The following is a 25,429-nucleotide window of genomic DNA, read 5'->3' on the forward strand; positions in this document are numbered from 1 at the left end:
CGGGAGGTAAAATGTAGTCAACTTTATTCTCCTTAAACCACAAAATAGAGTCTTTGGTTGTACAAACATCACTAGTTACAGTCTCGCCGAGGTCTCGGCTGGGGTGGGGCAGTTAGTCAGAGGCCAGAATTCCTGCGGGGTCTCTTTAAAATGCTAACACCCAGGTTAAAAGACTTGGGGCAAGGGTGGTGCTGGAGCTGGCAGGGCCCCCACCCCAAGTCTGGGGGAGGCGCCTGCTCCTCTAGGAGGGCACAGGGCCCAGGCCACGGCGCCCAGGCCTTATGGGGCGACGGCTGCTGCAGAGCGCCACATCTTCAGGGCCCACGGCGCCAGGAGCGGGCCTGCCTAGAAGCACCAGAGCCACTTCTCCATCCTCCTCCTGTGGGCCTGGCGGGCAGGGACAGGCGGGCAGTGAGCTGAGGGCAGCTGGGCTCCTGGGAGTTCACCCAGCCCGGCCCCAACTCACCAGGGCTGGGAGATGGTTCCAGGGACCTCAACTCCTCAGCAAAGTCCGGCGACTGTGATGGGGAGAGTGTTGATCAGGCCGGCGCCACCCCTGCCCCAAACCACCCACATGTGGGCTCCCAGCCCTGAGGCCCACAGAGCCCGGCTGAAGGGGGGAGGGGGATGGAGAAGCAGGGCCACGGCAGAACGCGGGGAGGCCCTGCGGGAGCGGATGGAGGCGGTGGCAGGCACGGACGGGGTGGCAGGCATGCAGAGGCCTGGAGGCCAGGTACCTGGATGTCATAGACAGGTCTGGAAGAAGGCAGGGCTGCAAAGGCCCTGTAGTCAAACTTCTTTCCAGACAAGGGCTTGAAAGGACAGCGTGAGGGGAGAGGCAGAGAGTGAGAGGAAGAGGGGGTGAGGGCCACGGGGGTGGGGGCAGGCCAGACCCCCCCCATGTCTTGGGGGTGAAGGGAGGGCATAGCCACCGGCTCCTCACCAGGCGTCCCGGGGAGGTGCTGGTCTGGGGGCCGAGGTCTAGGGGGACAAGAAGCAGGCGTTGGAAGCAGCCCAAGCAGCAGGCTGACCCCCCGCACCTGCCCTTACCCACGGACCTTCCAAAGGGGTGGGCGACGGGGTGGGTGCAGGGGAAGGGGCCTCGGCCAGTCGCTCCAGGGGCCCCCGCACGCCCCGGCCCTCCTGGGACCTGCTGAGGACCATCTGTGCTCGGAGAGCGTCCTGTTCCAGCGACTTCATCCTGCAGAGAACAGCGGGCAGGGGTGACTCGGGGCAGGAGCAGGGAAAGACGGCAGGGCGGGGTGGGGACCCCAGGCGGGGCTTACCTGGCTGCCCTCCACAGTGCACGCTTCTCAGCCTCCAGGGCCCGGCGTTCGGCAGGGGACAGGGCACGCTCGGGTGCTGGTGGCTCCGGACTCTGCACGCGCAGCCGTTCTTGGTGGCGCCGCTCAGCTTTGGCCGTCCGCACCGGGGCGCCGCTTCCCAGGGGTGGGGGGGACGCTGGGCTCTGCCTGGGGAAGGGACAGAACGTGCTGTGTGTGTGGGGGGCACGTGGGGTGAGTTGGGGGCATCTGGTGGGCGGGTGCTCACCTTGAGGAGGGGCTCGGGCCAGCCCAAGGTGGCTCCTCATCCTCCTGCTCCTCCTCGCCCAGCACCTCCCCGTCCAGGGCGAGCCTCGCTTCGGCCCCAGCCTCTGCCACCTCCCGCAGCATCTTCGCTCTCTTCTGCTGTAGTTTTCTGGCTGCCCGAGGGCAGGGTGTGTCAGCCCGGGCCAGCCTAGACCCGCCCCCACCCCACTTCCATGCCCCTCACCTTCCTCCTCCTGCATCTTCCGCAGGTCGTCAGCACCCACCAGGGACACACGCTTAGGAGGGCCCTCAGCTTGGGGCACGCGCACCTCCAGCTCAAAGTACTTCTGCCGCTCCCGGAAGGACAGTTGCTCTGGGGAGGCTGCAGGTCCAGGTGTGGGGGGCTGGGGGGAGCGAACCTTGAGGTTTGGCTGGCATTCCTCCGGGACACTGGGGCCTGAGCACCCACCCCAACCATGCGCAGCAGGGAGGAGTGCTGCTCCCACACACCTGGGCGAGGGCGTCCTCAGGAGGGTGAGAAGTGGGCACAGCCGCGAAGGCCCTGTAGGCCTGCTTCACATTGGCGGGCAGCTCATCCGGGGAAGGCGGGGAAGGCGGGGAAGGCGGCTGGGGGGTGGGGCTCCTGTGAGCTACGCTGGGGCAGCTGTCAGGGCTGCAGCTGTGCTCAACTCGCCACTGGCTGTCCCCACTGCCTGCCTTTGATCCCCACCCACCATCCTGCTAGGGAAGGAGGCTCTGCCACCCCCACCCATGGGACAGAGCACTCACGGAGTGGGGACAACCTCTGCCCCTGAGGGCTGGGGAGCCCCTTGGCCACGCCTGAGCCAATGGCTGGATCACCCCTGGTTTTGTCTAAAAAAGGCAGGTGGCGGTGGCGGGGGAAGAGGAGAGCAGGATCAGGGGTACAAGGCAAGGAATGGGGGTAGACAAGGGGAGGGAGAGAGGGGGAGAGGGGGAGGGGGGGAGAGAGAGGCAGTGGGGGAGGGGGAGGGAGGGGGGAGGAGAGAGAGAGAGAAAGAGAGAGAGGAGACCTGGGTGGGGCTGACATCTTGCCTGTGAGGGGCTGAGCTGGGTCTCATGGGTGCTGCCACCTCCACTCTCACGTGGCAGTGTGTTGGGGGAGGTGCCAATAGTGGGGGGGGCAAGGACTCCCAGACAAAAGGCAGGAAGGGGTGCGGCAGGTGGGTCCTGGGAGGCGTTGGGCCCAAGACACTGACCGGGGTCTCAGGAGCTTAAGCCCCTCCAAGAACAGCACGCTCAGGCCCCCCACCCCATCACCAGGCAGCTCTGGCCAGGAAAGTGTCCCTGGCTGTCCTCACACAGGAGGCCCCATGGTAGCAGAGGGAAGACCAGAGTCAATGGCACCCCACGCCAGCCCCTGACCCCGTCCCTGGAAGAGGGGCCCTGTGCACAGCAGCCATCTGCTCTGCCCTCCACCCGCCATGGGGTGCGCCCGTTAACCTGGGACACTCACCTGCTGGCCACTAGGGGAGCAGGGGGCTTCGGCCATCTTCGCTCCAGCTGCTCCAGATGGTACCTGGAGAAGTAGGCAGTGGGTGGGGTGAGGCTGGGCAGGGCTGTGGTCCCGGAGGAGGAGGGACTGGGGGGGCCTGGAGCTTGCCTGGAAGGCACAGAAGCCCTTCAGTTCCCCAACCTGACTATAGCCCAGGCGACGCCCCAGACACTCGGTCAGCAAGGAGGGGCTCGTTCCCGTCCCCACAGGATGTGGGGGCCTGGGCTGGGCAGCTGCCGTCTCCACGGCAGTGTGCTGGCTGGAGCTTTGCAGGAGAGATGGGCGCGGACAGGACAGCCGGAGGAGAGAGCAGGGAGGGCTCAGGGGAGGGGCCGGGGACAGAGATGCCGGTGGGGAGCCCCTACTTGCAGTGTGAGGCCCTCAGGGTTCAAGTGGCACCCTGACCGCTGCCCCCATGGCTGTGCTGTTGTTCATGAGGATGAAGGGCCTCCTGGGAGCCTCCCTCTCAGCGTAGTCCATGGCCAGAGGAGGCAGGGTCGGGTCCCAAGAGCCCCTGAATGGCCTGCCTGAGCCCCAGACGCTGCCTGGCCCCTCACTACCACTCCACCGCTTGGCCAGGGTCTGGCGGAGCCCATCCCTCAGTCACTCACATTTGGTGGGCTGGCGGGGCACACCCTCTGGGAGGGTTATTTGTATCTTTAAGGGGAGGGAAGGGCCTGCATATCCTCCTGCCTGTCCCCAGCACCTGCCCCTCCAGCTGCTCCAGCCCGTCCTCCCCTTGGTGCCATGTGCCTGCCCAATCCCCCAGGAGCCTCCGCCTCCAGCCAGCAGGTGAAGCTCTCACGCTGCCACCCCGGCCTGCTCGGTGACTACAAGAAGGTCCTCGGCCTATGTCACCCATCCGCAGCTCAGCGTGTGGGTGGGGCAGCACCAACATGGCTTGGATCAAGAATGAGGGTGACAAGCACGTGACAGGCTGGGGTAGCCTGCAGGTCAGACGTGGCCTCCTCCCATCCCAGCCCCCCCCCAAAGCTTCCCTCCCCAACGGCCCTGGCGTTCGTCCTGCGGTGGCTGATGAACAGGACAACAGGACGGAGGTGGGGGGCACTGCACACTGGGCACTGACCCTCTGCATGCCACCAGCGCTGGGCACGGCAGCCAGGGCACGGTAGTCCAGCTTCAGGGGCTGCAGACCCCGACCCTGGGGGCAGAGTGGACACAGCACTAGCAGGAGCAGCTCCATGGCGGCACCCGGCCAGCACAGGGCATGAGAGGGAGTCCTCGGGGTTACTACCCAGCACCCCACAGGCAATGTGCACCCCGCTCCAGTGCCCTGATGGGAGGGGGCGGGGCAACCACACTCACCGTGGCTTCTGTGGCCTCGGGCCCCCAGTGCAGGGTCTGTCCAGGTGGCTCCTTCTCCTGTGAGCAGAGCAGACCCGTCAGGCACCACCGGCCTTGGGCTCCCTGGCCCTGGGGCTGCCAGCTGCAGGCACCTCTGACCTTGCCTGGGCCCTCAGGGCTCAGCTCCCGGTCGATGGAAGAGATGCTCTCCAGGCTGTTCCGGTGGCTGATGCCCGCCGCAAAGGGGTTGGCAATGACACCTGGGGACACCTGAGAAGAGGGGTGTGGGCTGAGAAGTGAGGACTGCAGCCCGGGTCCCAACTCTGGGGCAGGATGGGGCCCCAGCCCAGAATAGCCAGCAACAGTGAACACAGGAGCTGCATCCCTCAGCAGGGCTGACCGCATGGCTGGGATAGCCTTGGAGGGCATTCTACTGGACCCCCCCCCCAGGATGCTGCAGTACTGTCTGTCCCCGGTCCGTCCCCATTACAGCTCACAAGGCTGTTGTGGACGTGGTCATGTCTGCACTAGGCGAGATTGTGAAGAGCAATCTCTTCACAGCAAAGATGCCTGCCACTTTGCTGACTATGTAAAGTCACCCCCAGGAAGAACTGACAGCCACCAAGATGGGGGAAGGAGGGGCGTGAGTAGTGGATGCTGGAACTGATGGCACAGAGTGGCCCCCTCAGGTGGAAAGGCTGGCTCCAGACCCCAGCGTGAGTGCTGGGCAGGGATTCTGAAACAAAGGACACCATGCAGGAGGCCTGGCCAGTCTGCACTCTACAGAGCTCAGTGACCTATTCCAAACCAGTGACTGGCAGGGCAGAGGGGGAGTCTAGAAAGGAAAGGCGCCCAGGGAGCTCAGGCAGGGCAGAGGAGGGCCAAGGAGACAGGACCAGGACAGGCAGGGGCTTCCGGCTGGACACAAGATGTACTTGGATCCTGAGCCTGGGGTTAACACGGGCAGACGGAACCATGGGAAGAGCTCACTTCCAAGCCCAAGGGGGGCAATGGGACTGCTTCAAGCCCCCACCGCCAGCAGCAGCCAGAAGAGGCAGCACAGTGGAGATAGGCATTGTTCATCACGCTCATCATGGACGGGGTCCCTGCGAAATCAAGGCGCTCTCAATGTGGCCTGAAGGACAAACCCAGCCCTATGCTGTTGCTGGTTAAAAACACAACTGAAATGGTAAGGGGAAGGCAAAGAGAGGGCAGGCAAACACACGGGAGGCAGAGAGGGGTTGCTTAGGCCAGGGGAGACAGGATGTGAGGTCACAGCTGTCAAGCAGGCAGAGGGATGCTGTCACCACAAAAGATGCTATTTACAATGATGATACAATCATCATCAACTGTAAGCGCTCAACAAGGAAGCAGCTAAACACAGAAAGCAGACTAGTAGAAACACGAGAGCGTCATAAAAGCACAGTTATACAGGGAGACTTAACTATGTCTTTCAGGCTCTCACAGAACTAGGAGGACAAACAACAAACAAGGTGCCTGTCTTCTCAGTTTCTGAAATAACTTAAGTCAAAAAGCCACTGGACAGGTCCAAGAGAGGCAGGGGGGCTGGCAGAGTGGGAAGCAAGGTCACAGGCAGCCCGGCCTCTCTTGTCAGAGAGAGCTGCTCAAACACAGAAAAGGCAGACCAGGGTGCTGACTCTGACAGCCACGGGTGAGCTCATCCTCTTCCATCATTCCAGGAATAACCTCGGGAATGACTGGCATGCCCCCTTACCCTCTAGTTCTGGCCCCCGGGAGGTCCTGAGACGATGCCCCAAGAACGCTAGGTCCAGGGCCAGAGCGCAGCTTCTAAGTGTCACTCTCCACTAAAAGGATCCAGCGCTCCTGAGAGAAATGGCCGACTCTAGGGCTGGGCAGGGCAAGGAGAGAAGCCCAGCACATCCTGGAGGCTGGAGGCAGAAGGTGAGGAGGTGCTGAGAGTGGGGAGGTTGTATCAGAATGACTCAGGTCCTCAAGCCCCTTCTGTGGGCCAAGTCTGGGACAATTTAAGCATCAAAATAAATTACGATGGTAAACTGCTGTCGCCCATGAAATAAAATGGAAGCTCACTTGTTAATGAAATGGGCTCCCTCGTGAGCTCACGTGAACAGGTAAGCAGACACACGTAAACTGGGAGAAAGGGAAAGCTCGGTGGCAGGAAGCTGCCTGATGAGTGTGGGAGTGGTGGGTTAGGACTGTCGCCAACCACCTCGGGGCCTGCTCAGAACCATCAAGGTGCTGAGGCTCACAGGTGAAGCTGGATGAGAAACAGCCTGTTATGTGCTCTGAAAGTACCTCCCACACTTGCAGATTTCAAGGGGCAGGAGTAACTGCAGGGGGAAACCTGGCTGACCTCGTGGTTCAGAGCATCAGAGTGAGCCCTGGTGGGAGGCACAGAGACACATGGTAGCTCTGTGATAATCCCGGCCAAGATGCACACGCTGAAGCCTGTTAGGGCATCAGACCCAGCGTGGGGGCAATCACCGCCGGAAGCAGGGAGAGCCTATGCCCACCAGAAGTGTCAAGGTCAGAGGAATCAGCAGAGACAGGCACACTCCACCCGAAGGAGACTAGAGGGAGGCTCCCACAATGGAGTGCGTCCTGCGCAGTGGCTGAGCCATGAATAGGGCTGAGTGGAGACTAGAGGGAGGCTCCCGCAACAGAGCGCATCCCGCGCAGTGGCTGAGTCATGAATAGGGCTGAGTGTCACAGGTTCTTTGTCCTGTTTTTGCAACTTTTCTCTAAGTTTAAAATTCATTTATATATGTGCTTATATTTTTCAGAAAGAAATGGCAGAATAAACCAAAATGAATAAAGATGGTGGCCTCGGAACAGAGATGGAGGCTGGTCTTCTGAAGTGACTCTATATAATTTCAGCTTAGGAACCATGTGAATATTTACACAATTAAGAAACAGATTTTTTGTGGTGGCAGACGCCTGTAATCCCAGCTACTTGGGAGGCTGAGGCAGGAGAATTGCTTGAACTCGGGAGGTGGAGGTTGCAATGAGCCGAGATCATGCCACTGCACTCCAGCCTGGGCAACAGAGTGAGACTCCATCTCAAAAAAAAAAAAAAAAAAGATTTTTAAAAAGTCACCCTAAAAGCTGAAAGGAATCAGCCCAACTGTGTATCAGGTTGGTAGCAAAACCACAGAATGATCTCAAGTGGCTGAGAACACAGGATGCGGACTGCACGTCCCAGCAGGGTGAACCGTCAGGAAGCAGCTGCCAGGAACTCAGCCCCTCTCCACGCTCCTGCTCTCAGTCGTACCACTGGTGTTGCTGCTTTTGTTTTATAGAGTCTGTCTTGCCCAGTCTGGACTCAAATTCCTGGGTTCAAGTGATCCTCCTGTTTCAGCCTCCTGAGTAGCTGGGACTATAGGCACATGCCACCACACTCAGCTAATTCTGAAATTAAGGAAAGATTTCATGAGAAAAAGTAGAAAATCACAAAAGTTAGTAAAAACCCTGTAATCTTAAATGAGTTAAATATAACAGTACAAACTCATGATTTTTTCTCTTTCTAAAAACATCCACCTCTCAGTCTGCATCTGCTGCAGAGGCCGCAGGCAGTGCCTGAGTCCTGAGCACACCCGGCCCATGGCTAGGAGCCCTACACCCAGCTCCCAACCAGAGGGGCCAGGTCCCACAGCTAGCAGCCCAACACCCGGCTCCCACAGAGAGGGGCCAGGTCCCACGGCTAGGAGCTCTACACCCAGCTACTGCCAAGAGGGGTGAGGTCCCACACAAAAATGGTGGAATCCAGGGCTGGGACAGGTGATACAAAGAATGCCTTGTCAAAGCAGCTGAGGAATGACAGGGTCATGCCACAGGGATGCAGGGCCTCGTTGCCTGATCAAGGGACATCAAGGGAACGCTATGTTGAAACCCATCAGGAAAACAAAGACTCATGAGTTCACGAAAACCCTAAAAACAGAAAGACACCTCAGGAACCACCTTTGGAAGATTCCAGGGCCCCAGCCTGTTATTCTAAAAACTGACAAAGGGAAGAACCAAGCATTTGATCTTCGTAGGTCTTTCCTGCAGGAGCTCACATCAGGACAGAAACAGAGCTAGTGATCTCTTCTTTATAGACAGATCTACAGGAATGTTAAAAGCCGGAGATGCAGTGGGAAAGACTGAAGGATTCTTCCTGAGAGCGGAAATCAAGGAAATGCCAAAAGAAAGGGCAGTCTCTTCTGAAGTTTTATTTGTAATGGTGATGATGACAAGGGAGAGGTGGTCCTGATCAGTATTCAGAAGCTGGCTCTGAAAAGGCTATCAACACACAGGACCCTGGTCAGCATGACCAGGAGGAAGAGGACACGGACAGCAGGGCCGAGAGGGAGGTGACTGCAAAGGAGGGGCCCAGTGGGAGAGGACTTGCATCCTCATGCCAAACACGCGGGGTAGCGGGCAAGTCCTCTCAGACAGCGCACAGCCACCGAGGTTTGCGCAGGGGTCTTGGCGCCGACCATGGCGAGGCAGGTCTTTACTGAATCAATCCTCTCGACCCCGAGAAGCAGGCACCGTGGGTGACCCATTGTACAGACGAGGAGACTGAGGAGTAAAGTCAAGCGCCCACCCAAGGCCCGACAGCTAGTGAGGGCCAGGCTTAGATGAACTATGCATGACCCCCAAAAATGCACAGTACTAGAATGCAGGAGACTTAAGCTCTGACAAACAAACATGGGCCACTGCTCCAGAGTGCTGAGGATGTGCAGGCACTCCTGAGCCAATGCCAAGATGGGCTTACATAGTGAGAAGAAAGTTATGGAACCCAACGGGCAAACCGATGCCCGCAGGGCCAGGCGGACACACACAGATGAGTCCAGTGGCCTAAGAAAAATGGGGAAGGGTCACCAATTGAAGCCCCCCCACGCCCATGCTCTGGAGTCAGAAACAGAAGGTCCCGTGGGAGCACAGGCCTGGTCGCGCCACGGCTGCCGAGCTTTTTGTGGGAAGCCAAGAAGCTAGACATGGCGTGGACTCCTGATGTGTGAAACCCGCTCCTCTCTCTCAAGCCCCAAGCCTGCTGATGAAACCTCCATGGGCCGAACCAACCCTACTTAGCAGATAAGAGGACTTCAGAAAACTCAACACCTGCTTCAGATAACAATTCTTACAGGTTATAAATAGAAATAGCACCCCCCCAATCAATTTAAAAAACGTTTTAAGAGTCTACAGCAAATGTCACACTATAAGATGAAAGTCCCTTAGAGCAAGCCCCCACCTCCACAGGACCAGGGGCTCTGCAGGAGGGGAAACAGGAGAGGCCCGAGGTGGGAAGGGTGACCGGGCTTCTGCCAAGAGGTGAAGCAGACTTATAAATCCAGGTGAGGATTGATGAGAATTACCAGGAAAGCAAGAGCCACCTGGGGACACCCTGGAGAAAAACTCAACATAAAGATAACCCCAAGGCTGGGCGCAGGGCTCATGCCTGGAACCCCAGCACTTTGGGGGGTCAGGTAGGCAAGTCACTTGAGCCCAGGAGTTCAAGACCAGCCTAGGTAACATGGCAAAAGCCCGTCTCTACAGAAAACAGTGAGCCAGGTGTGGTGGTGCAGCTGTAGTCCCAGCTACTTGGGAAGCTGAGGTGGGAGGATCGCTTCAGCCCGGCAGGTAGAGCCTGCAGTGAGCAGCGACTGCGCCACTACTCCAGCCTGGGTGACAGAGTGAGACCCTTTCTCAAAATGTGTATATACATACATGTACGTGAAATCCTAGAATTCCGGTCGGTTTTTGCATGGAACTCGGCAGGTTCATTTGCAAGAGAAAACACATGACCATAGAAACTTTTCAAGACAAGAAAAAAGAATGGGTGACTTTGCTGATGAGGATTAGGTATGAGACCTGCTACAAAGTGAGGCATTTAAACGTGTGGCCCAGAAGCAGCTCACAACTCCCTGGGACCACGTCCAGAAACAGAGCTTGGAGCCCACAGGAACTGAACACAATAAGGCCACATTTCCCCCAAATCACTGGGGAAGCGACAGACTATTCAATCAATACTGTGGGGACAGCTACGCATCCAGTTACTTGCAAAACAATTCCAGGGCTGGGCGTGGGGACATGGCTTGAGCACGGGAGGCGGAAGCTGCAGTGAGCTGTGATTGTGCCACCACACTCCAGCCTAGGTGACAAGCGAGACCTCGTCAAAGCAATTCCAGGTGAACCACGGAGCTGTATGTTGTTTAAACTTCCAGAAATACTAGAAGAAAACGAGACAATGTTTTTGTAATCTTGCAGTAGGGAAGATCTTCTCAAGGAAAAAACCAGAATCTGAAAGTCATAAAGGAGTCATAAGACTGAATTTAAAAATTGAGATTTTTGTAACTCAAAAGATCCCATTTTTTAAAGAAAAACATAAGCAAGAGCCGGAGAAAAACACACCTGTACCCACAGAACCAAGATGAGTAACCAGGGCGCTGGACGGGAGCCAGGGCAACAACAGAGGGCAAGGGCAGTGCTGGGGCGGACAACGAGCCCACGGGAAGACGGATGGAGGCGGGAAAGAGGCAGCCGTGATGGGGAAGGGGAGCTGGATCGCAGCTCTCAGCCCCACTGCTCGGGGCCCCTGGCCTGCCCAACACAGCAGAAACGGTATCTGCCCCCAACACCAGGGAGAGTGTGGTGGCTCTGTCCGTCGCTGGCCAGAGTGTGAGATCTGAGACCCCTGCCCCTCCGGTGTGTCATGGCAGGCTCGTGGGGGACCCGGCCAGATGCAAGGAAACCGGTGGCTGACAGCAGCGCCGCACGTGGACACATGCCGGCTACAGACACAGCGCTAGTCCTGCCTTCTGCATACCTCTCTCTTCCCCAAGGGAGCGTGTGCTCTCTCTTTCTCTGACAAAAACTTCATGAGTAAATATATCAAATAAAACATGTTTAGACATCCACTTGAAATAAGTAAATACAAGGCAAGGCCCTTTCTGAGAACCAGATGGTTCAGGGCTTGAGTCCTCAGATAAATCCTTCCCTGGAAACCACCAGGACTCCCTCAAGGACAGGAGGGGAGGTGGGTGAGGGCTGGTCCGGGCCCAGCCCCAAGCCCGCCCCAAGCCCAACGTCCAGCTGTGGAGCGAAAACTACGAATGCACTTCCTACCAGGGGCCCCCACGCTGGCTGTGGGTCAGGACGCACTCCGTGGCTGTCAGCCTAAAGCCACCATCCCAGAGATCCCTTGCAAGACAGAACCATGTGAGGGGCCGCCCCATCCCAGAGGCTGTTACGGAGAGGAAGCCATGTGTGCTGGTGGGGAGAGGTGACAATCACCTGCCCCCTGTGGACCTGTGTGAGCAGCAGGGATACCCTTTGGGAGGAGCAGGTGGCCCCTCCAGGTGAAGACACATGTCCCCGCCCAGGCATCCACCCAGCTTCAGCTATGGGTGCCGGCCCTCCAGGACCCACCCTCTTGCGGCCCTACAGCCCACTCTGGTGCGAAGCCAGCCTGCACACCCTGGCACCGGTGAAGAGCCCTTGGAAGCTGCTGAGGCCTGCTGCAGACCCCCTGGGATGGCATGGGGAAGACGACAGGAGGGAGATAGGAGCCCCCTGACAGAGGCCAGGCTTTTCCAGGATTCAGGCCGTGCTGCTAGGGAGGACTCCTGGGGCCCCACCTCACATCCCAACTCCCAGTCTGGGCTTCTGCTCTGGAGTCCAGGAAGTGACGGACCAGCAGTTGGGCAGGAGATCTTGGGGAGGGAGCTCTCTGTTGAAGGGTCACCAGAGGGGCTCGCTGGAGTCAGGCATGGCCCAAGGATGGGCTGAGAGGAGAAAGGTGCCACTGGACACAGGAGCGGGGACCCTCAGACTCCCGACGAGTCTACCTGGTTGGTGGGCTGTGGGCAGGGCTCGGAGACATCCCTTAGCAGCCTGGTGGGACTCTGCAAGAGTCACCAGTGGCTCAGCTTCTTTTAGGACCAGACCACATAGTGTGCCCCAAACTCATGCCCCTCCCCCCATCCGTTCACATGCCTCATCCTACTTGGACTGGGCCTCCGGACAGCTTGATTAGCCAGAGCTCAGCAGAAAGGAAAGGAGGGCCCTACCTCCAGCTCCCTACCCCTCACGGCTGATGCAGAGCCGCAGAGCACCTCCCAGACCCAGAGGCACAGAGGACCCGTTGCCCGCCCCGAGAGGTGTCAGCGATTCACACCACCTTGAGCTGGGCCAGAGGGAGGCCTGGTTCCCAGGGCGGGATGGCTAACCTCCAGGGCTGCCGAGGAGCCGGCATCGAAGCCGTCGCAGACCAGCACGGTGAGCGTGTCGCCCACACCACGCAGCAGCTGCACCGCCTCGCCGTGCGTCAGGCCCAGCAGGCTCTGCTGGTTCACCTCCAGCAGCCGCAAACCCACACGCAGCCGGCCGTCGCGCCCGGCCGCCCCCGTGGGGCTCACCTGTGGGGAGACGTAGAATGGGAGAGACCTGTTGGGGGGTGGGACCCAGGGCGGGCTGGGGTGGGGTGGCTCACCTTGGAGATGAAGATGCCCTCGTCTGTGGGGTCGCGGGGGTTGCCGGCATGGCCCCTGGCACCCCCGCGGATGCTGATGCCCAGCCTCTCCCCGGGCGCCTTCTGGATGCACAGCTCCCGTAGGCCCGGGGGTGCCGGGTCCCTCCGCACCAGCAGCGACAGCTCCAGGCAGGGCCGGAGCAGGGCGCTGACGGCTTCTTGGTGCGTGGCGTCCCGCATATCTTGCCCGTTCACTGCCAGGATGCGGTCCCCAACCCTCAGGCCGCTGCGAGCAGCCAGGCCCCGCGGGAGCACCTGTCAGGGAGAAGGGTGGCAGCTGGTGGCTGAGGCCACGCTGACCTGCGCTGGTACCTGGGATGGGTACGCCTCTCACAGAACCGCCCGGATGGGCTGCCTTACCTTGGAGATGAATACACCAGGCTCCTGGACACCAAACGGGTGGCTGGAATGGTCGGAGCCTCCGACAATGCTAAGCCCCAGGGGGCCCCCAGCTCTTGGCAAACGGATCTCCTGGGAATACGGGGCGGGACAAGGACAGGCCTCGGTCAGGCCAGGGAAAGGGTGTGGGAGGGCTCCCAGGAGTCCATCCTGGTCCGTGGGGATGGTGGGCGGGGGCTGCCCTGATGTGCCCACGGGGGTTTCTGCGCCACCAGTGTTCTGCTGTCCAGGCAGGCACACAGCATGAGGACAACATCTTTGCTGACTGTGGCCATGTGGCTGGCCAGGAGACTGTCAAGGGGACCACACTGAGGAATCTGGCTGTGGGGCAGAGCCCCCACCTCGAGGGGCTGCAGGGGAAAGGGCGAGCAGGCCGGCTTCCCACCCAGAGAAGACTGCAGGGCCGCAAGAGGGCAGGTCCTGGGAGGGCCAGTGCCCACGGCTGCAGCTGGGTGGGTGCCTAGGTGGGGGCTTGTGTCTCACCTCCACTGGGTATGGCCCTTCCAAGGTGGCAGCCAGCAGGCTGGGGGCCAGGCTCGGCAACCCAGACTCCCCGGGGGTAGCAGTGGTTATGCTGGCAGTGCTGGTGCTGGTGATGGCAACAGCAGCGGTGGGGAGTGAGGAGGAATGTGGCGGAGGACTGGGAGGAAGAGGGCCCCCAGCCTCCCGCTCCAACAGCAAGGCGATGGTGGGGGAGGCAGCAGTCAGCAGGGAGACGGCGTGGTCATGCCTGGCCTCAGTCACGTCCACTCCATTAATCTGTGGGAGCATGCCCGAATCAGGGAGACCCAAGGGTAGGATGGGACAGAGGGCGCAGGGTGGGGCGGTGGGCAGGGTGGGGCCCTATCCCCACTCACAGAGAGGACGCGGTCGCCAACCTGCAGTGTACCCGCACGGTGAGCAGCACCGCCCTCGGCAATGCGGGAGATGAAGATGCCCTGCAGGGGAGCGTGAAGGAGGAAGGGCTGCTGGTGAGGCTGGGGTGTGGCTGCCAGCTCTGGAGCAGCCCTCCCTGGCCCTGAGCCCTGGCCTCACCACATCACCAGCCCGGTATGGCGTGGAGCCTTTCCCGCCAGCAATGCTGAAGCCCAGCCCCCTCTCGCTGCGTGCCAGGCAGGCCACGTGGCGCTGACGGAGGGGCCCAGGGCTCTCAGCTGGGAGCAGGGGCAGGCGCAGCCCCCCTCCCCGCCGCTCCCGGGGGCTGTAGTCGTCCTCAGGTCGCAGAGGCGTGATGGTGACCGCGTTCTCAGGCTCCACCATGCGCTCCCGCCACACTCGCATCTGCACGGCAGTGCCTGCCCCCCTGAGCGCCTCCACGGCCTCATGGTGCTCGGCGCCCTGCAGAGCCACGCCATTCACCTGCGGGCCAGAGGCCACGTGCATGTCAGGACCCAGTGCAGCCACCTACAGCCACACGCTGGGGGCTGCAGACGCTCCCTTCAGGATGGGGAGACTGAAGCACAGGGCAAGGGGAAAGGCCCCAGGCTCTGACACCCTAGACCTTCACCCACAAGGTTCCTCGTGGGCACCACTGACCCCTGCCCTACCAGGTCCTCAGAAACCCGGTGTGGGCAGCCCAAGGGCCAGGACACAGATTGGCCACGGGAGGCAGGCAGATGCCCCCACGGCCAGGACACACATGGCCCTGCTCCTGGATACCTCCTGCCCATCTGAGCAGTCCCACATACACCTGAGACCGCTGGGTTACTGACCCACACCCCACCCCAATACCCAGCAACAGGAGTTCCCATGCAAAGGTTAGGAGAAGAGCTGAGCAGCAGATGCAGCATCTGAGCCCTGGACAGACGCCTCCTGGCTGGGCTCCAGGGCCCTCGCCTGTCCTCAGTGTGTCCCTACAAGAAGGGCGCACACCTCTCTAGAGCCCCCTGATGCCCATGCCCAGGCTGGACAGCCAGGTGCCCAGGCGGGGGCTCCAGGGCTCCCATACGGGGTCCAAACCCCACCAGACCTGCCAGCAGCCTGACCCCTCTCGGTCAGCCCAGGAGTGGCCCCTCCTGTGAAGGCCACTGTGCCCAGTGCAGCTGCTGCCCTACCCACTGGTAGAAAAACACACCTGTGCCCAAAGAACAAAGATGAGCAACCAGGGCACTAGATGGGAGCCAGGGTGACAATGGAGGGCCCAGGTGGCTCCTACCCAGGTGGCTCTCTCCTGGGGTTTACAGGTTCTGTGGCTTCACCCAGAAGTCTTGGTGTCCTGTGCTTGGAACTCTTGGGGAGGCCGGGAGAAGACAGCCAAGCACCCTAATACCAGGGACTGTGTACCTCCGGGAGGGCACAGCTGCCACTTGGGGCTGAGAGGTTCCCAACTCACCTCCAAGAGCTTGTCACCCACGCGGACTCCAGCCCGGGCCGCAGGGCCTTCCTCAGACACCCGAGAGATGAATATGCCCTAGGGCACAGACATGAGCTTGGCAGGGGCCAGGGAGAGAGGCCCGTGGTCCTGCCCCTTCTGCAGAAGACCCAGGAGGGGAAGACCCACTCCCAGCAGCCCCTAGCCCTGGCCAGCAGGAAGACTGCGCTCCAGCCACTGTGGGATCCTGAGTGTCAGGGAAGGAGCAGGTCAACCCCGAGAAAGGGCTCGTGGCCCCAAGCCTGGTACACAGGCACCTGGTGAGAGAAGAGGGGCTGCGAAGGGAGGACAGACCCAGGCACCCTCAGGTTGCCCTTGGACTTTGGGATCCCACGACAGTTGGTGCCTTGGGCCCAGCCCGTGTCCACGGAGTGTGTGAGTGTTCTCAGGGCAAGGGGCCTGTGTGCCGCTGGTGTGAACTACGGTGGGGATGGGCCGGTGGCAGTGCAAAGGCCCTCCTGGGCAGTGCTCACCTCGTCATCCCCCTTATAGGGTGTGGAGCCCTTGCCGCCTGCAATGCTGATGCCCAGGCCCCCAGTCTGCCGCAGGATGGTGAGGGTCAGCTGGAAACAGAACAAACGGGGTGTCCAGGAAGGGCCGCAGTGCGGCTGCCTATGCTCTCTGCAGGAGAACCCACCAGCGTGCAGACGCTATTTCCAGCTTTTCCCTGGGCAGCTGAATGGGGCCTCATACCACTCACCAGCCAGGGCCAGCACAGATGCCAGCTGGAGAAGCCCCAAGACCCCAGCAGGAGGGCACTGCTCTGCAGAGCGTGGTGGGCTGGGGCTTGCCCACCTCTGGGTGATGGAGGCCCGAGGCCCCCCGCCACCCTCCAGAGGGTGAGGGTTGCACTGCCTCTGCAGGCAAGTAAGGCTCTGAGTGCCACAGGCGGCTGACGGGAGTCAGACCAGCCTCTCTGCTTGCCCCTGCCAAGACAGGCTGCCCCAGGCAGGAGGTGTCCTGATCCTGGAGCCCAGCTCGATCTGAGAGCTCTTTTGGGAGGGATCTGCGCTCAAGCAACAGGGGCGGGGAGAGGCGTGAGCCCCAGCCCGGGAAGCAAGGCCAGCGGTGGCCCGGCCAGAGCGCAGAGCGGTACAGACCGAGCCCCAGCCCAGGAAGCGAGGCCAGCGGCGGCCCGGCCAGAGCGCAGAGCGGTACAGACCGAGCCCCAGCCCGGGAAGCGAGGCCAGCGGCGGCCCGGCCAGAGCGCAGAGTGGTACAGACCTCTTCCTCCTCAATGCGAGCAGGCTCTATCAGCAGGTTATTGGCCTGGTCAAACGACACCCCCTGTTAGGACAGGACCAGCGAGGCATGCAGGTTAGCCACCGCCAAGACCGCCACCACCGCCTCACCCAGCCCCCGCCACGAGCAGAAAGGACAGAGGAGACCACACCAAGCTCCCTCGACTGCCCTGGCACAGGCGCCTCCATCCTGGAAACGTGAGTGACACCGCACACCTGGGGACAAGCAGGGCTCACCAGGGGCTCCAGAGCTGAGCCGAGCCCCACCCGGCTGTCCCTGCTGTGGCCCCTCCAGGCCCCCTCGGCTATTGTGCCCTTGGCCCACACTCAGGGTCGGGGTGTCATCAAGGGCAAAGGGAGTGGGACCCAGGGACCCCCCCTGGCATCCGAGTTTGCCCAGACAGCAGGTGAAACCCTTTGTGAGCCATGGAGGAGACTTGAGGGCCAGGGAGGGACACACTGGTGCCCCAAAGGCCCGTGTGGCACCTCAGGAGGGCCCGACAAGGCAGAACAGAGCCGTCAGGGCCTCAGGCCTGCAGCCAGTGCCTAACGCAGGGAGGATCCCAGGAGAGCCCAGGGATCTTGGGAGACGAACAGACCCTGCCCTTGGACCACTACATGTGCAGACAGGTCCCGGAGGCCCACAAAGGATGGGCAGCCATGCTTGGTTTCTGTGAACTCTGTGACCGCCAGCAGGTCAGGCAAATACTGGCCAGCAGAGCAGCCTCTGGCACTGAGACCAACGCCAGGGCAGGTTTCTGTGAACTCTGTGCCCGCCAGCAGGTCAGGCAAATACTGGCCAGCAGAGCAGCCTCTGGCACTGAGACCAACGCCAGGGCAGGCCTGGGCCCCAAGCACGGACTGAGACCAACGCCAGGGCAGGCCTGGGCCCCAAGCACGGACTGAGACCAACGCCAGGGCAGGCCTGGGCCCCAAGCACGGACTGAGACCAACGCCAGGGCAGGCCTGGGCCCCAAGCACGGACTGAGACCAACGCCAGGGCAGGCCTGGGCCCCAAGCACGGACTGAGACCAACGCCAGGGCAGGCCTGGGCCCCAAGCACGGACTGAGACCAACGGTAGGGCAGGCCTGGGGTCTGGTGAGAGTGGCCACGATGCCGACTCTCACAACACGTCCACCATCTTCTCCGGGTGGCCAGGGGCCAGTGGGTCAGTCCTCAGCCCTGCCCCTACCGCAGCCCTGGGTGCCCAGGAGGGCCAAGGGGATTTGGGTCAGGCAGGGGTGAGGCTGACACCCACCTTGACAGAGGGCGCAGAAGCCACGGCCCCCTCCTTGTCCTCCTCCTCAGTGCTGGCCTCCTCTTCAGCCCTGTTTTCCTCCTCTTCCTCCTCCTCCTCCTCCCGAGGACTACCCTCTTCCTCCTCCTCCTCCTCCTCCTTCTGGGCCCGAGGAGCCCAGGGTGCGTGGGGGCCATTGTGCCAGCCCCCGGGAGCCACAGGGCCCTCCCCATCGGGCTGCGTGCCCTGCAGCAGGGCCACAACGGCCTCCGGCTGGGGCAGCTTGGAGATCTTGAAGTGCTTTTTGTAGTGAGGCGTGTCCTTGCGGATGAGCCGCTGCCTCCCGCCCGGCAGGGTCCAAGGGGCCTCAGGCTGCCCCTCCTCGCTCTCCCGGTCGTCCCCGGGCAGCAGTGCGTCCTCCGCAAAATGCACTGCAGGCTGTGCAGACACAAGGGTGAGGGTGGCCCCAGTTCTGGGGCTGTGCTTCCACAGGAAGGCCCTGCTAAGCAGTGTGGCCACAGACAAGGGCTCTGAAAGGCTCCCTGCCACACGAGGACTCAGCATTAACTGACCAGTGAGGGGCACGTGTCTCAGCCCTGAGAAAAGCAAAGGGCCAGGGGCTCATCCTGGAGACACACGGCGCCCCAGGTAGAAACGAAGGGGTGCACCAAGGCCTGACACCAGGGAGACCACAGGGATTCAGAAGGGAGTCCAGGGTGCAGGTAGGGTCTGTGAGCCCAGCTGTCAAGGCAGACCCTCACCCCACCTAGGGTGGCAGCTCTCCAGGGCACCTCCACGGCACGGCCCTGCACCACCCACAGCCACTCTGTACAGGGCAGCTCCCGAAGCATCAGCAGGGCCCAGCCACTGCCTGCACCAACACTGACCCCAGCTGAGGCCCTACAGGGGAGGCAGCGCCCACCCAGCAGGCCCAACCCCCTGCCCCCTTCCTGCCAATCCATACCTCCTCATAGTCCTCTTCGGCATCTTCCTCCCCACCAGCACTCGTGGCCTCCTGCTGGCTTCCACCCTGTGCCTCAGCTGATGGGCCCTCGGGCTCAGCCTCAGAGACTGTGCTGGCAGACGGGCGAGAGTCTTCACTCAGGCCAGACTCGGCACTCAGCCGCTTCTCCTGCGGTGGGAAGTGGGGTCAGGCTCCCGACTCACAGGCTGGCCACCTGGGATGCCCCTCATGTGGCAGTCCTTCCCTCAGCTTCCCACTGCCCTGACCAGGCACTGTTAATAGGCCCATACCCTCACAGCTGCTCCCTGGCCCAGCCTGCAAGGAAGCCACACGCCTCCAAAGCCTAGGGTGGGCAAAACCATGGTTCCACAGCCCAGCCCCAATGAAAGCCTTTCCTAAAATGAACAAGGACCACGCAAGTTCCCAGAAGTATCCCAGCCCGATATGAGCCTCCTCCCCTCCCATGCACGGCCCCACACACCCTACCCCAGCCCAGATGACTGGTTTGGTTGCACCCAGGAACCCACAGCACGCATGTCACAGCTGTGAGAGGAGAGTCAGGCCTGCTCTGTCCCAGCCCCAAACCCCTTCCCAGGTGCCGATGATACCCTAGCCGGTTCCACCAGAGGCCCTTCCCAACAACCAAACCCCATTCCCCGTGCTCCCAGGGAAACCCACCTCTGGTTCTTCCCATACTCCAGCCCCACAGACCTGCCCAGCACAACCTGCATGTCCACCTTGGCCCCCTTCACCCAGCTGGCCCTGCAGCTCCATGTCCCTAAATCCTGTCATCAGCCTCATCTCTTGTTCCTTCTCTGTGCTGCCCTGGCCCTTATAGCCCCACTCCCAGGACGGACCAGACCACCACAGCTCCACCACAGGTTGCCGTGGCTCCACGCCCACCTCCTCCGCAGGCAAGGGCGACCCAGGGTCTGGCTGGCAAGGGCAGGACTCGCTCCGCCGTCCCTCGATGCTCCTCTTCATCACCTTGAGCTCGCTGGGGTGAGGTGTGGCCCGGCGCTGCAGGCCCTGCGGTGGGGACAGGGGTGAGCAGCAGCCACAGGGCAGGGGTCAGGCAGAGGTTCACCCCCCAGGTCCCCACCCTCATACCCGCTTCTCGGCTGCAGCTTCCTCAGCATCCTCATCACCTGTGGGGGCCTCCAGGAACTGGATGACGCTGACGCGGCTTGGGGGGGCATCACTCCAGCTCTCCGAGAGGCTCCCCTGCTGCCCAGCATCCTCTGCAGCAGGTGAGCGTCAGGACCCAGGCTGGTCCCCGAGCCCTGCCTGAGGGCCACCCCGCGCTAAACACCAGTTGCCAACAACCTACCGAGGCTGGATGGAGGCTGCTGGGGCAGCAAGTAGCAGGTGAGCACCTTCTCGCCAGTCCGGGCGTCATCCTCCGTCTGGAACCGCAGCATGGGCTGCGCCTGGTTCTCTGCCAGCCACAGGGCCTTGAGGTTGAGGTGGGTGAGCGCGAACGGCAGACTCTGCAGCCTGCGGGCCAGGCGGGCAGTCAGCAGGTGTTGGGGCCACAGTCTGGCCTGTGGGGCAAGGCTGGCACTCACCGGTTCCCTGCCACGTCCAGCACGTGCAGCTCGGCTGTGTGGGCCAGCTCCGGCGGCAGGACGGCCAGGCGGTTGTCCCTCAAGGAGAGGACGCTGAGTGCCACGCAGCCCCCGATCTCAGGTGGCAGCGTCTCCAGATGGTTCCGGTCCACGTTGAGGTTGGTCAGCTTCGTCAGCTTTCCCAGGGAGCGCGGCAGGGCCTGGCCGGGAAGAGGAGGTCAGAGGACGCTAGGGGCTTGCTAGGGGTGGGAAGGAGATGACAGCCCCTGGGGGGAGGGCACAGACACTCCAGGTCAGCTCCAGCCAGGGTCCCTCGCAGCCCTTGGAGACCTGGACAGGGAGCCGACCACAGAGGCTGTCTCCACCCCACTCCATGCCCTCTGCCCCCAAGCTCTGGCCATTGACCTCAGCCTTCAGTCCCCACCACCAAAACATCCCACCAGAGTCATCCCTGGCCCTTTCCCATGGGTTCCCTGGACTACCTGCGAGGCTATACCCTGGGAGCCTGTCTGGTGCCTCACTGGTCTGCTCTGTCATCCCTAGGGCGCCCCAGGCCCCCAGTTCCAGCCTGCCCAGGGCCAGCCCCTTCCTAGGGCCCTGAACCCCAGAATCCCTTTCTCCTTCTCCTCAATGAGAACGCCCCCATGGAAACTCCCATGAACACCCTACCCACAGCTAGCTCCTGTTTTCCAGCCTGGGGATGGCAGCACCATCGTCCGGAAACCCGGCCGGGGCCTCAGCTTGCCTTGCTTCGTGAGGGGCAGGTAGATCCCCCGGGGGAGCAGCCTACTCCCCTCCTGTCTTCCCTATAGGCAAATCAGTTTGTATCCCTGCCTCTTCTGTGATCACTCCCCAGTGGTACAACATGTGCTGGAAAAGACAAGACCTGGACTCCTCACAGTAAATGGCAAAGGGCCCTGCCCTGGCCTCGCTGCCCCGCCTCACTCTGGCCAGCATGCTCCCGCTCTGACAGAAGGGCCCTTCCCGAGTGGCTCCACGAGTCAGGCTGCCACCAGGACCCCCCAGCAGCGCACACAGGCTGATGCCCCGCCCTTGTTCCACACGCCCGACGGCCCCGCCCTTTCTGCCTCCCAAGCCGGACCCTACCATCAGCAGGTTCTCTGTGAGGATCAGCTCTGAGAGGTTCTCACAGTCCCCGATGGCCTCGGTCACCTCACACAGCCGGTTCTGGTCTACCTTTAGGATGGACAGCTGCTTCAGCTGACCTGGCACCGGGGAGACAGGGTGACACGGCTGAGCACAGGCCCCAGACGTGCCTTACCCACCTGGCTAAAGGCGCTCTCGAGGCAAACAGCGAGGCCCCCAGCCCCTCTTGCCGCCGCCATACTTCGGGAGGACCCTACCTACCTTGCCCCCACAGCCTGACCCAACCTCCTTTGAGAAAACACCAGGCCCCAGGGACGCTGCCCACCCTTCTGCCCCTCCAGCACCACCAGCTGCCTCCTCAGCCTTCGGGGCTGCCCCAGGGTCCCACCTCCCCTCCCCTCCTCAGGCACAGCTCCCAGAGCCTGGGCAGACTCAGGATCCTCCTATGTTCCATACCACACACGGCCCCAACGCCTCATGCTCCTCCCAGGGCCAGGCTCTGTGCGTCCCACCCGGGCACCCCCAGGCACACTAACCGATGCCGTCCGGCAGCCGCCGCAGCAGGTTCTGGGACAGCAGCAGGTCAGTGAGCAGCACCAGCCCGCCGAGCTCAGCAGGCAGCTCCTCCAGCCGGTTTTCCGACACGTCCAGGCACACCAGACGCCGCAGGTTCCCAAGCTCCTACAGGCAGGCGAAGAGTCAGAGTGCGGATGGGCGCGAAGCAGGGGGCCAGCCCCACCCTGACTCACCGGGGGCAGTGCTGACAGCTGGTTCCGGTCAAGCCACAGCTCCCGAAGATTAGGCAGAGCCCCCAGAGTGTCCGGCTGCAAGAAAGAACAGAGAATAGTGACTGCGGGGCAGGGCCTCCTGCTGTGCCGTGCCCAGGAGACTACATGGCCCCATGCCCAGCTCCCCCCGCCTGCCCTCCTGATGTGCCCCTTGCTGTTGGATCTGCTCGCTGTCCCCCTTTCTTTGCCCTTGCTTCTCGTGGCCCGCCCTCTGGTCTCCACCCTGTCAGGCCTCTGCGCACCAGCACTTCCAGGTCGTTGCCTCCCAGATCCAGCTGTTCCAGCTTGACCAGAAAAGACAGGGACCTGCAGAGAAAGCAAGGTGGGGGTGGGGCCATGTAGCCCTGGTCCCTAGGCCGTGGCCCTGCCCTGGCGGTTGGGAGAATGCCCGTCACACTCACGCTGGCAGGGACTTGAGCAGGTTCTCCCGGAGCTCCAGGGTCACCAGGTTGGCAAGGCTAAAAGAGAGACCAAGGGCTGAGGCACGAGGAAGGCAGGCAGCGGTGGCACGGGCAGGGCCAATCCAAGCCCCCCATCCCACCCTGACTCCACGTGCGAGGGCACTCACTTGCCCACGTCCCCGGGCAGTGCCTGCAAGGACACATCATTCAGGGCCAGGTGAGCCAGGCTGCGCAGTTGAGTGAAGCCATCGGGGAGCCTGGATGGGAGGAAGCAGAAGCTGTCGGACAACCAGACCATGGCTGTGGCATCCACAGCCCCTACCGACCCCACCACAGACTGCCACCCACCTGGAAAGGGGGTTCCCGCTGAAGTCCGCGATCTCCAGAGCCTTGCAGAACTTGATGCTCTCTGGGATCTCAGGGATATCTATTACAGAGGATCACAGTGGACAGATGCTATGGCCTGCAGAACGTCTGCAGCCCCAGCAGACACTCCCCAGACTCCACCCAGCCCCTGCCCAGGCTCCCCACCATTCCGGGACACGTCCAGCTCCACCAGCTGCATGAAGTTGGCCACCTCGGGAGGTAACCGCTGGATCTCGTTGTCGCTCAGGCCCAGCTTGCGCAAGTTCAGCAGCCGGAAAAAGGGCTGTGGGCAGGGAGGACACGGACTCTGTGGCAGAGTCCACTCCAGAGCAGAGAAGAGCTCCTGGACACGTGGGTATCACAAGCCAAGGGTCCCTAGGCCTCTGCCTGCTCCAGGTCACACAGGATCTTGGGGTCTAACCATGACACCCCGTTTGTGGCAACAAAAGCAAAGAAACACACGGTGCACATGCCCACTGTGTCCACCTCCCTCCACTCTTCACACCAGCCTCTGCTCTGAGAAGGCACCTGCTGGTGACCAGACAAAACTCCAATCCCCTGCACTGTGTCTTATCTCGGCCTACCCAGGCCCCGAACCACTTCTGCCACCCTCCAGGGGCTCACACTGGTCTCTGCTACTGTATCCCAATAACAAGCCTGGCGTGGTTCTGCAGTAAGAACTCAGCAAGTGCTCCCCCTAAAATCGTTAACAAAAACAGCAGAGTACCACAGGCACGGTGCTATGTGTAAAGCCTGCAGGTGACCACGGAGAACCGTGCTGTCACTGCCAGGGCCAGAGCAGGGTCACATTCTTTGGGACACCCAACCCCTAGGTATTGGCCACTCAACACCCCATCTCCAGTAAAGAGATACTTCTTAATCTGTGTTTCCACCTCCTTTCTTGGAGCAGCCTGAGGAGAGCAACTGACCATGAGAAGCAAGGGCAAAGAAAGAGGAACAGCGAGCAGATCCGAGTGCAAAGGCCACATCAGGAGAGCTCCCCCACTCACCCCTGCACCCAGGAAGAAAAGGAGAGGAGGCCTGGACCCCATCTCCAGAACAGCCCAACAAGTAGTACTCATCAGTCACCTGAATCCAAGTTCCACCCTAATCCCATCGACCTCCCCGAATCCCCATGGTTTTCATTCTCAGGCTCCTCCTCCAGGCGCGGTGACAATCGCTATCCCCAGGCAAGCACCTGATGACCGCTGCCACCTGCGCCAGCCAGGGCGGCTGGGAGAGGAGGGTGGGGCTGGCTAGGGTGGGGACCTGGCCAGTGCAAACCAGCAGGGCCGGCTGGAGGCTGCGGTGGCTCGCCCGGGCAGATTCTGCCACCGGCGGAACCAGGGGCTGGGGACGCGCCTTTGGGCGGCAGGTGCGGGCAGCCGCTCACCTTGGGCAGCTCGCGCAGCTGATTGGCGTCGAGCAGCAGCTCCTCCAGGCTGCGGCTGTAGCGGTAGATCTCCTCGGGTACGGCCTGCAGCGAGCAGTGCCGCTTGTCTACCGACTCCACGTGCCGGTTGCAGCGCCACAGCGGGATGCACTTGAGCATGGTGCGGGTGGGCGGCGCGGGCTCCGGCGGCGGCGCTCGGCGGGCTCGGGGCCGGGGGGCGGGGCTCAGTCCGCATGGGCGCCGCGCATGGGGAGGGGGCGCAGGCAGGGGGCGGGCCGCCGGAGACTGGACGGGGACGCGGCCGCGGCCGGCGCTGGGCCCGGCCCGCGCTCGAAATGCTCGGACTGCGGGCCTGGGCAGGGGGCGCGGCCCGGCAGATCTCACACTCTAAGGAGACGGGGGAAGCGGCGGCGGCGGCTCCGCATCCCGCTTGGTCCCACTCAGCTCGTCCCGCTCGCTCGTCCGCCCGCCGTGCCGCACCGGAACCGCCGCTGCCCGCCGGACTGCCCCGCCGACACCCACCCGGCCGCCGCGCAGCCCGTCGGGAAGCCGAGTCCGGCCCTCGCCGCCCAGTACGCCCGGACTGCGGCCCCCAGAAGGCCCCGCGCGGTCGCCTCCGAGGACCCGTAGCAGCCCCGCGCAAAGCCTGCCGGGAAACCGGGCCCGCCCCGCGCGTGGGATTGCGGGAGCTACAGTCCACGAGAGGCCGCGCC

The 25,429-nt window shown here is 62.0% G+C and overlaps 1 protein-coding gene across 13 annotated transcripts; it reads right to left on the reverse strand.

Annotated features, from left to right (window-relative positions):
- Positions 1-7: 7 nt before the first annotated feature.
- Positions 8-25,302, reverse strand: SCRIB (scribble planar cell polarity protein). Of its 13 annotated transcripts, none has more exons than XM_038000015.2 (38): positions 24,717-25,302; positions 23,489-23,606; positions 23,306-23,384; positions 23,125-23,214; positions 22,958-23,014; positions 22,799-22,862; positions 22,518-22,592; positions 22,305-22,449; positions 21,769-21,887; positions 20,662-20,861; positions 20,424-20,590; positions 20,204-20,334; positions 19,997-20,122; positions 19,094-19,261; positions 18,151-18,567; positions 16,875-16,937; positions 16,124-16,213; positions 15,612-15,689; positions 14,315-14,638; positions 14,158-14,217; positions 13,763-14,038; positions 13,241-13,351; positions 12,842-13,135; positions 12,579-12,767; positions 4,528-4,638; positions 4,390-4,446; positions 4,151-4,225; positions 3,025-3,087; positions 2,319-2,402; positions 2,040-2,156; positions 1,774-1,933; positions 1,552-1,702; positions 1,287-1,472; positions 1,059-1,201; positions 944-981; positions 738-812; positions 467-518; positions 8-387 (listed from the first exon to the last, which is right to left on the reverse strand). In XM_038000015.2, exons 1-38 carry the CDS (start codon positions 24,873-24,875, stop codon positions 242-244), a joined length of 5,058 nt encoding a protein of 1,685 aa, XP_037855943.1. In that variant the 5' UTR covers positions 24,876-25,302; the 3' UTR covers positions 8-241. The 13 variants fall into 13 exon arrangements, with proteins under 13 accessions (XP_037855943.1, XP_037855942.1, XP_037855944.1 ...); XM_038000014.2 differs by having other exon boundaries at positions 14,137-14,217; positions 24,717-25,301; XM_038000016.2 differs by lacking the exon at positions 16,875-16,937 and having other exon boundaries at positions 14,137-14,217.
- Between the last annotated feature and the right edge of the window lie 127 nt (positions 25,303-25,429).

Source organism: Chlorocebus sabaeus, chromosome 8, assembly GCF_047675955.1.
Source record: "Chlorocebus sabaeus isolate Y175 chromosome 8, mChlSab1.0.hap1, whole genome shotgun sequence".
Classification (NCBI taxonomy): domain Eukaryota; kingdom Metazoa; phylum Chordata; class Mammalia; order Primates; family Cercopithecidae; genus Chlorocebus; species Chlorocebus sabaeus.

Excerpts from the sequence above, each read along its gene's own strand:
- SCRIB (XM_038000014.2), bottom strand. The coding sequence starts at position 24,875 with ATGCTCAAGTGCATCCCGCTGTGGCGCTGCAACCGGCACGTGGAGTCG. Across the intron at positions 23,607-24,716 it reads AGCTGCGCGAGCTGCCCAAG|CCCTTTTTCCGGCTGCTGAA; the intron begins GTGAGCGGCTGC and ends CCCTGCCCACAG. Across the intron at positions 14,639-15,611 it reads TGGGTGACAAGCTCTTGGAG|GTGAATGGCGTGGCTCTGCA; the intron begins GTGAGTTGGGAA and ends TCTGGCCCGCAG.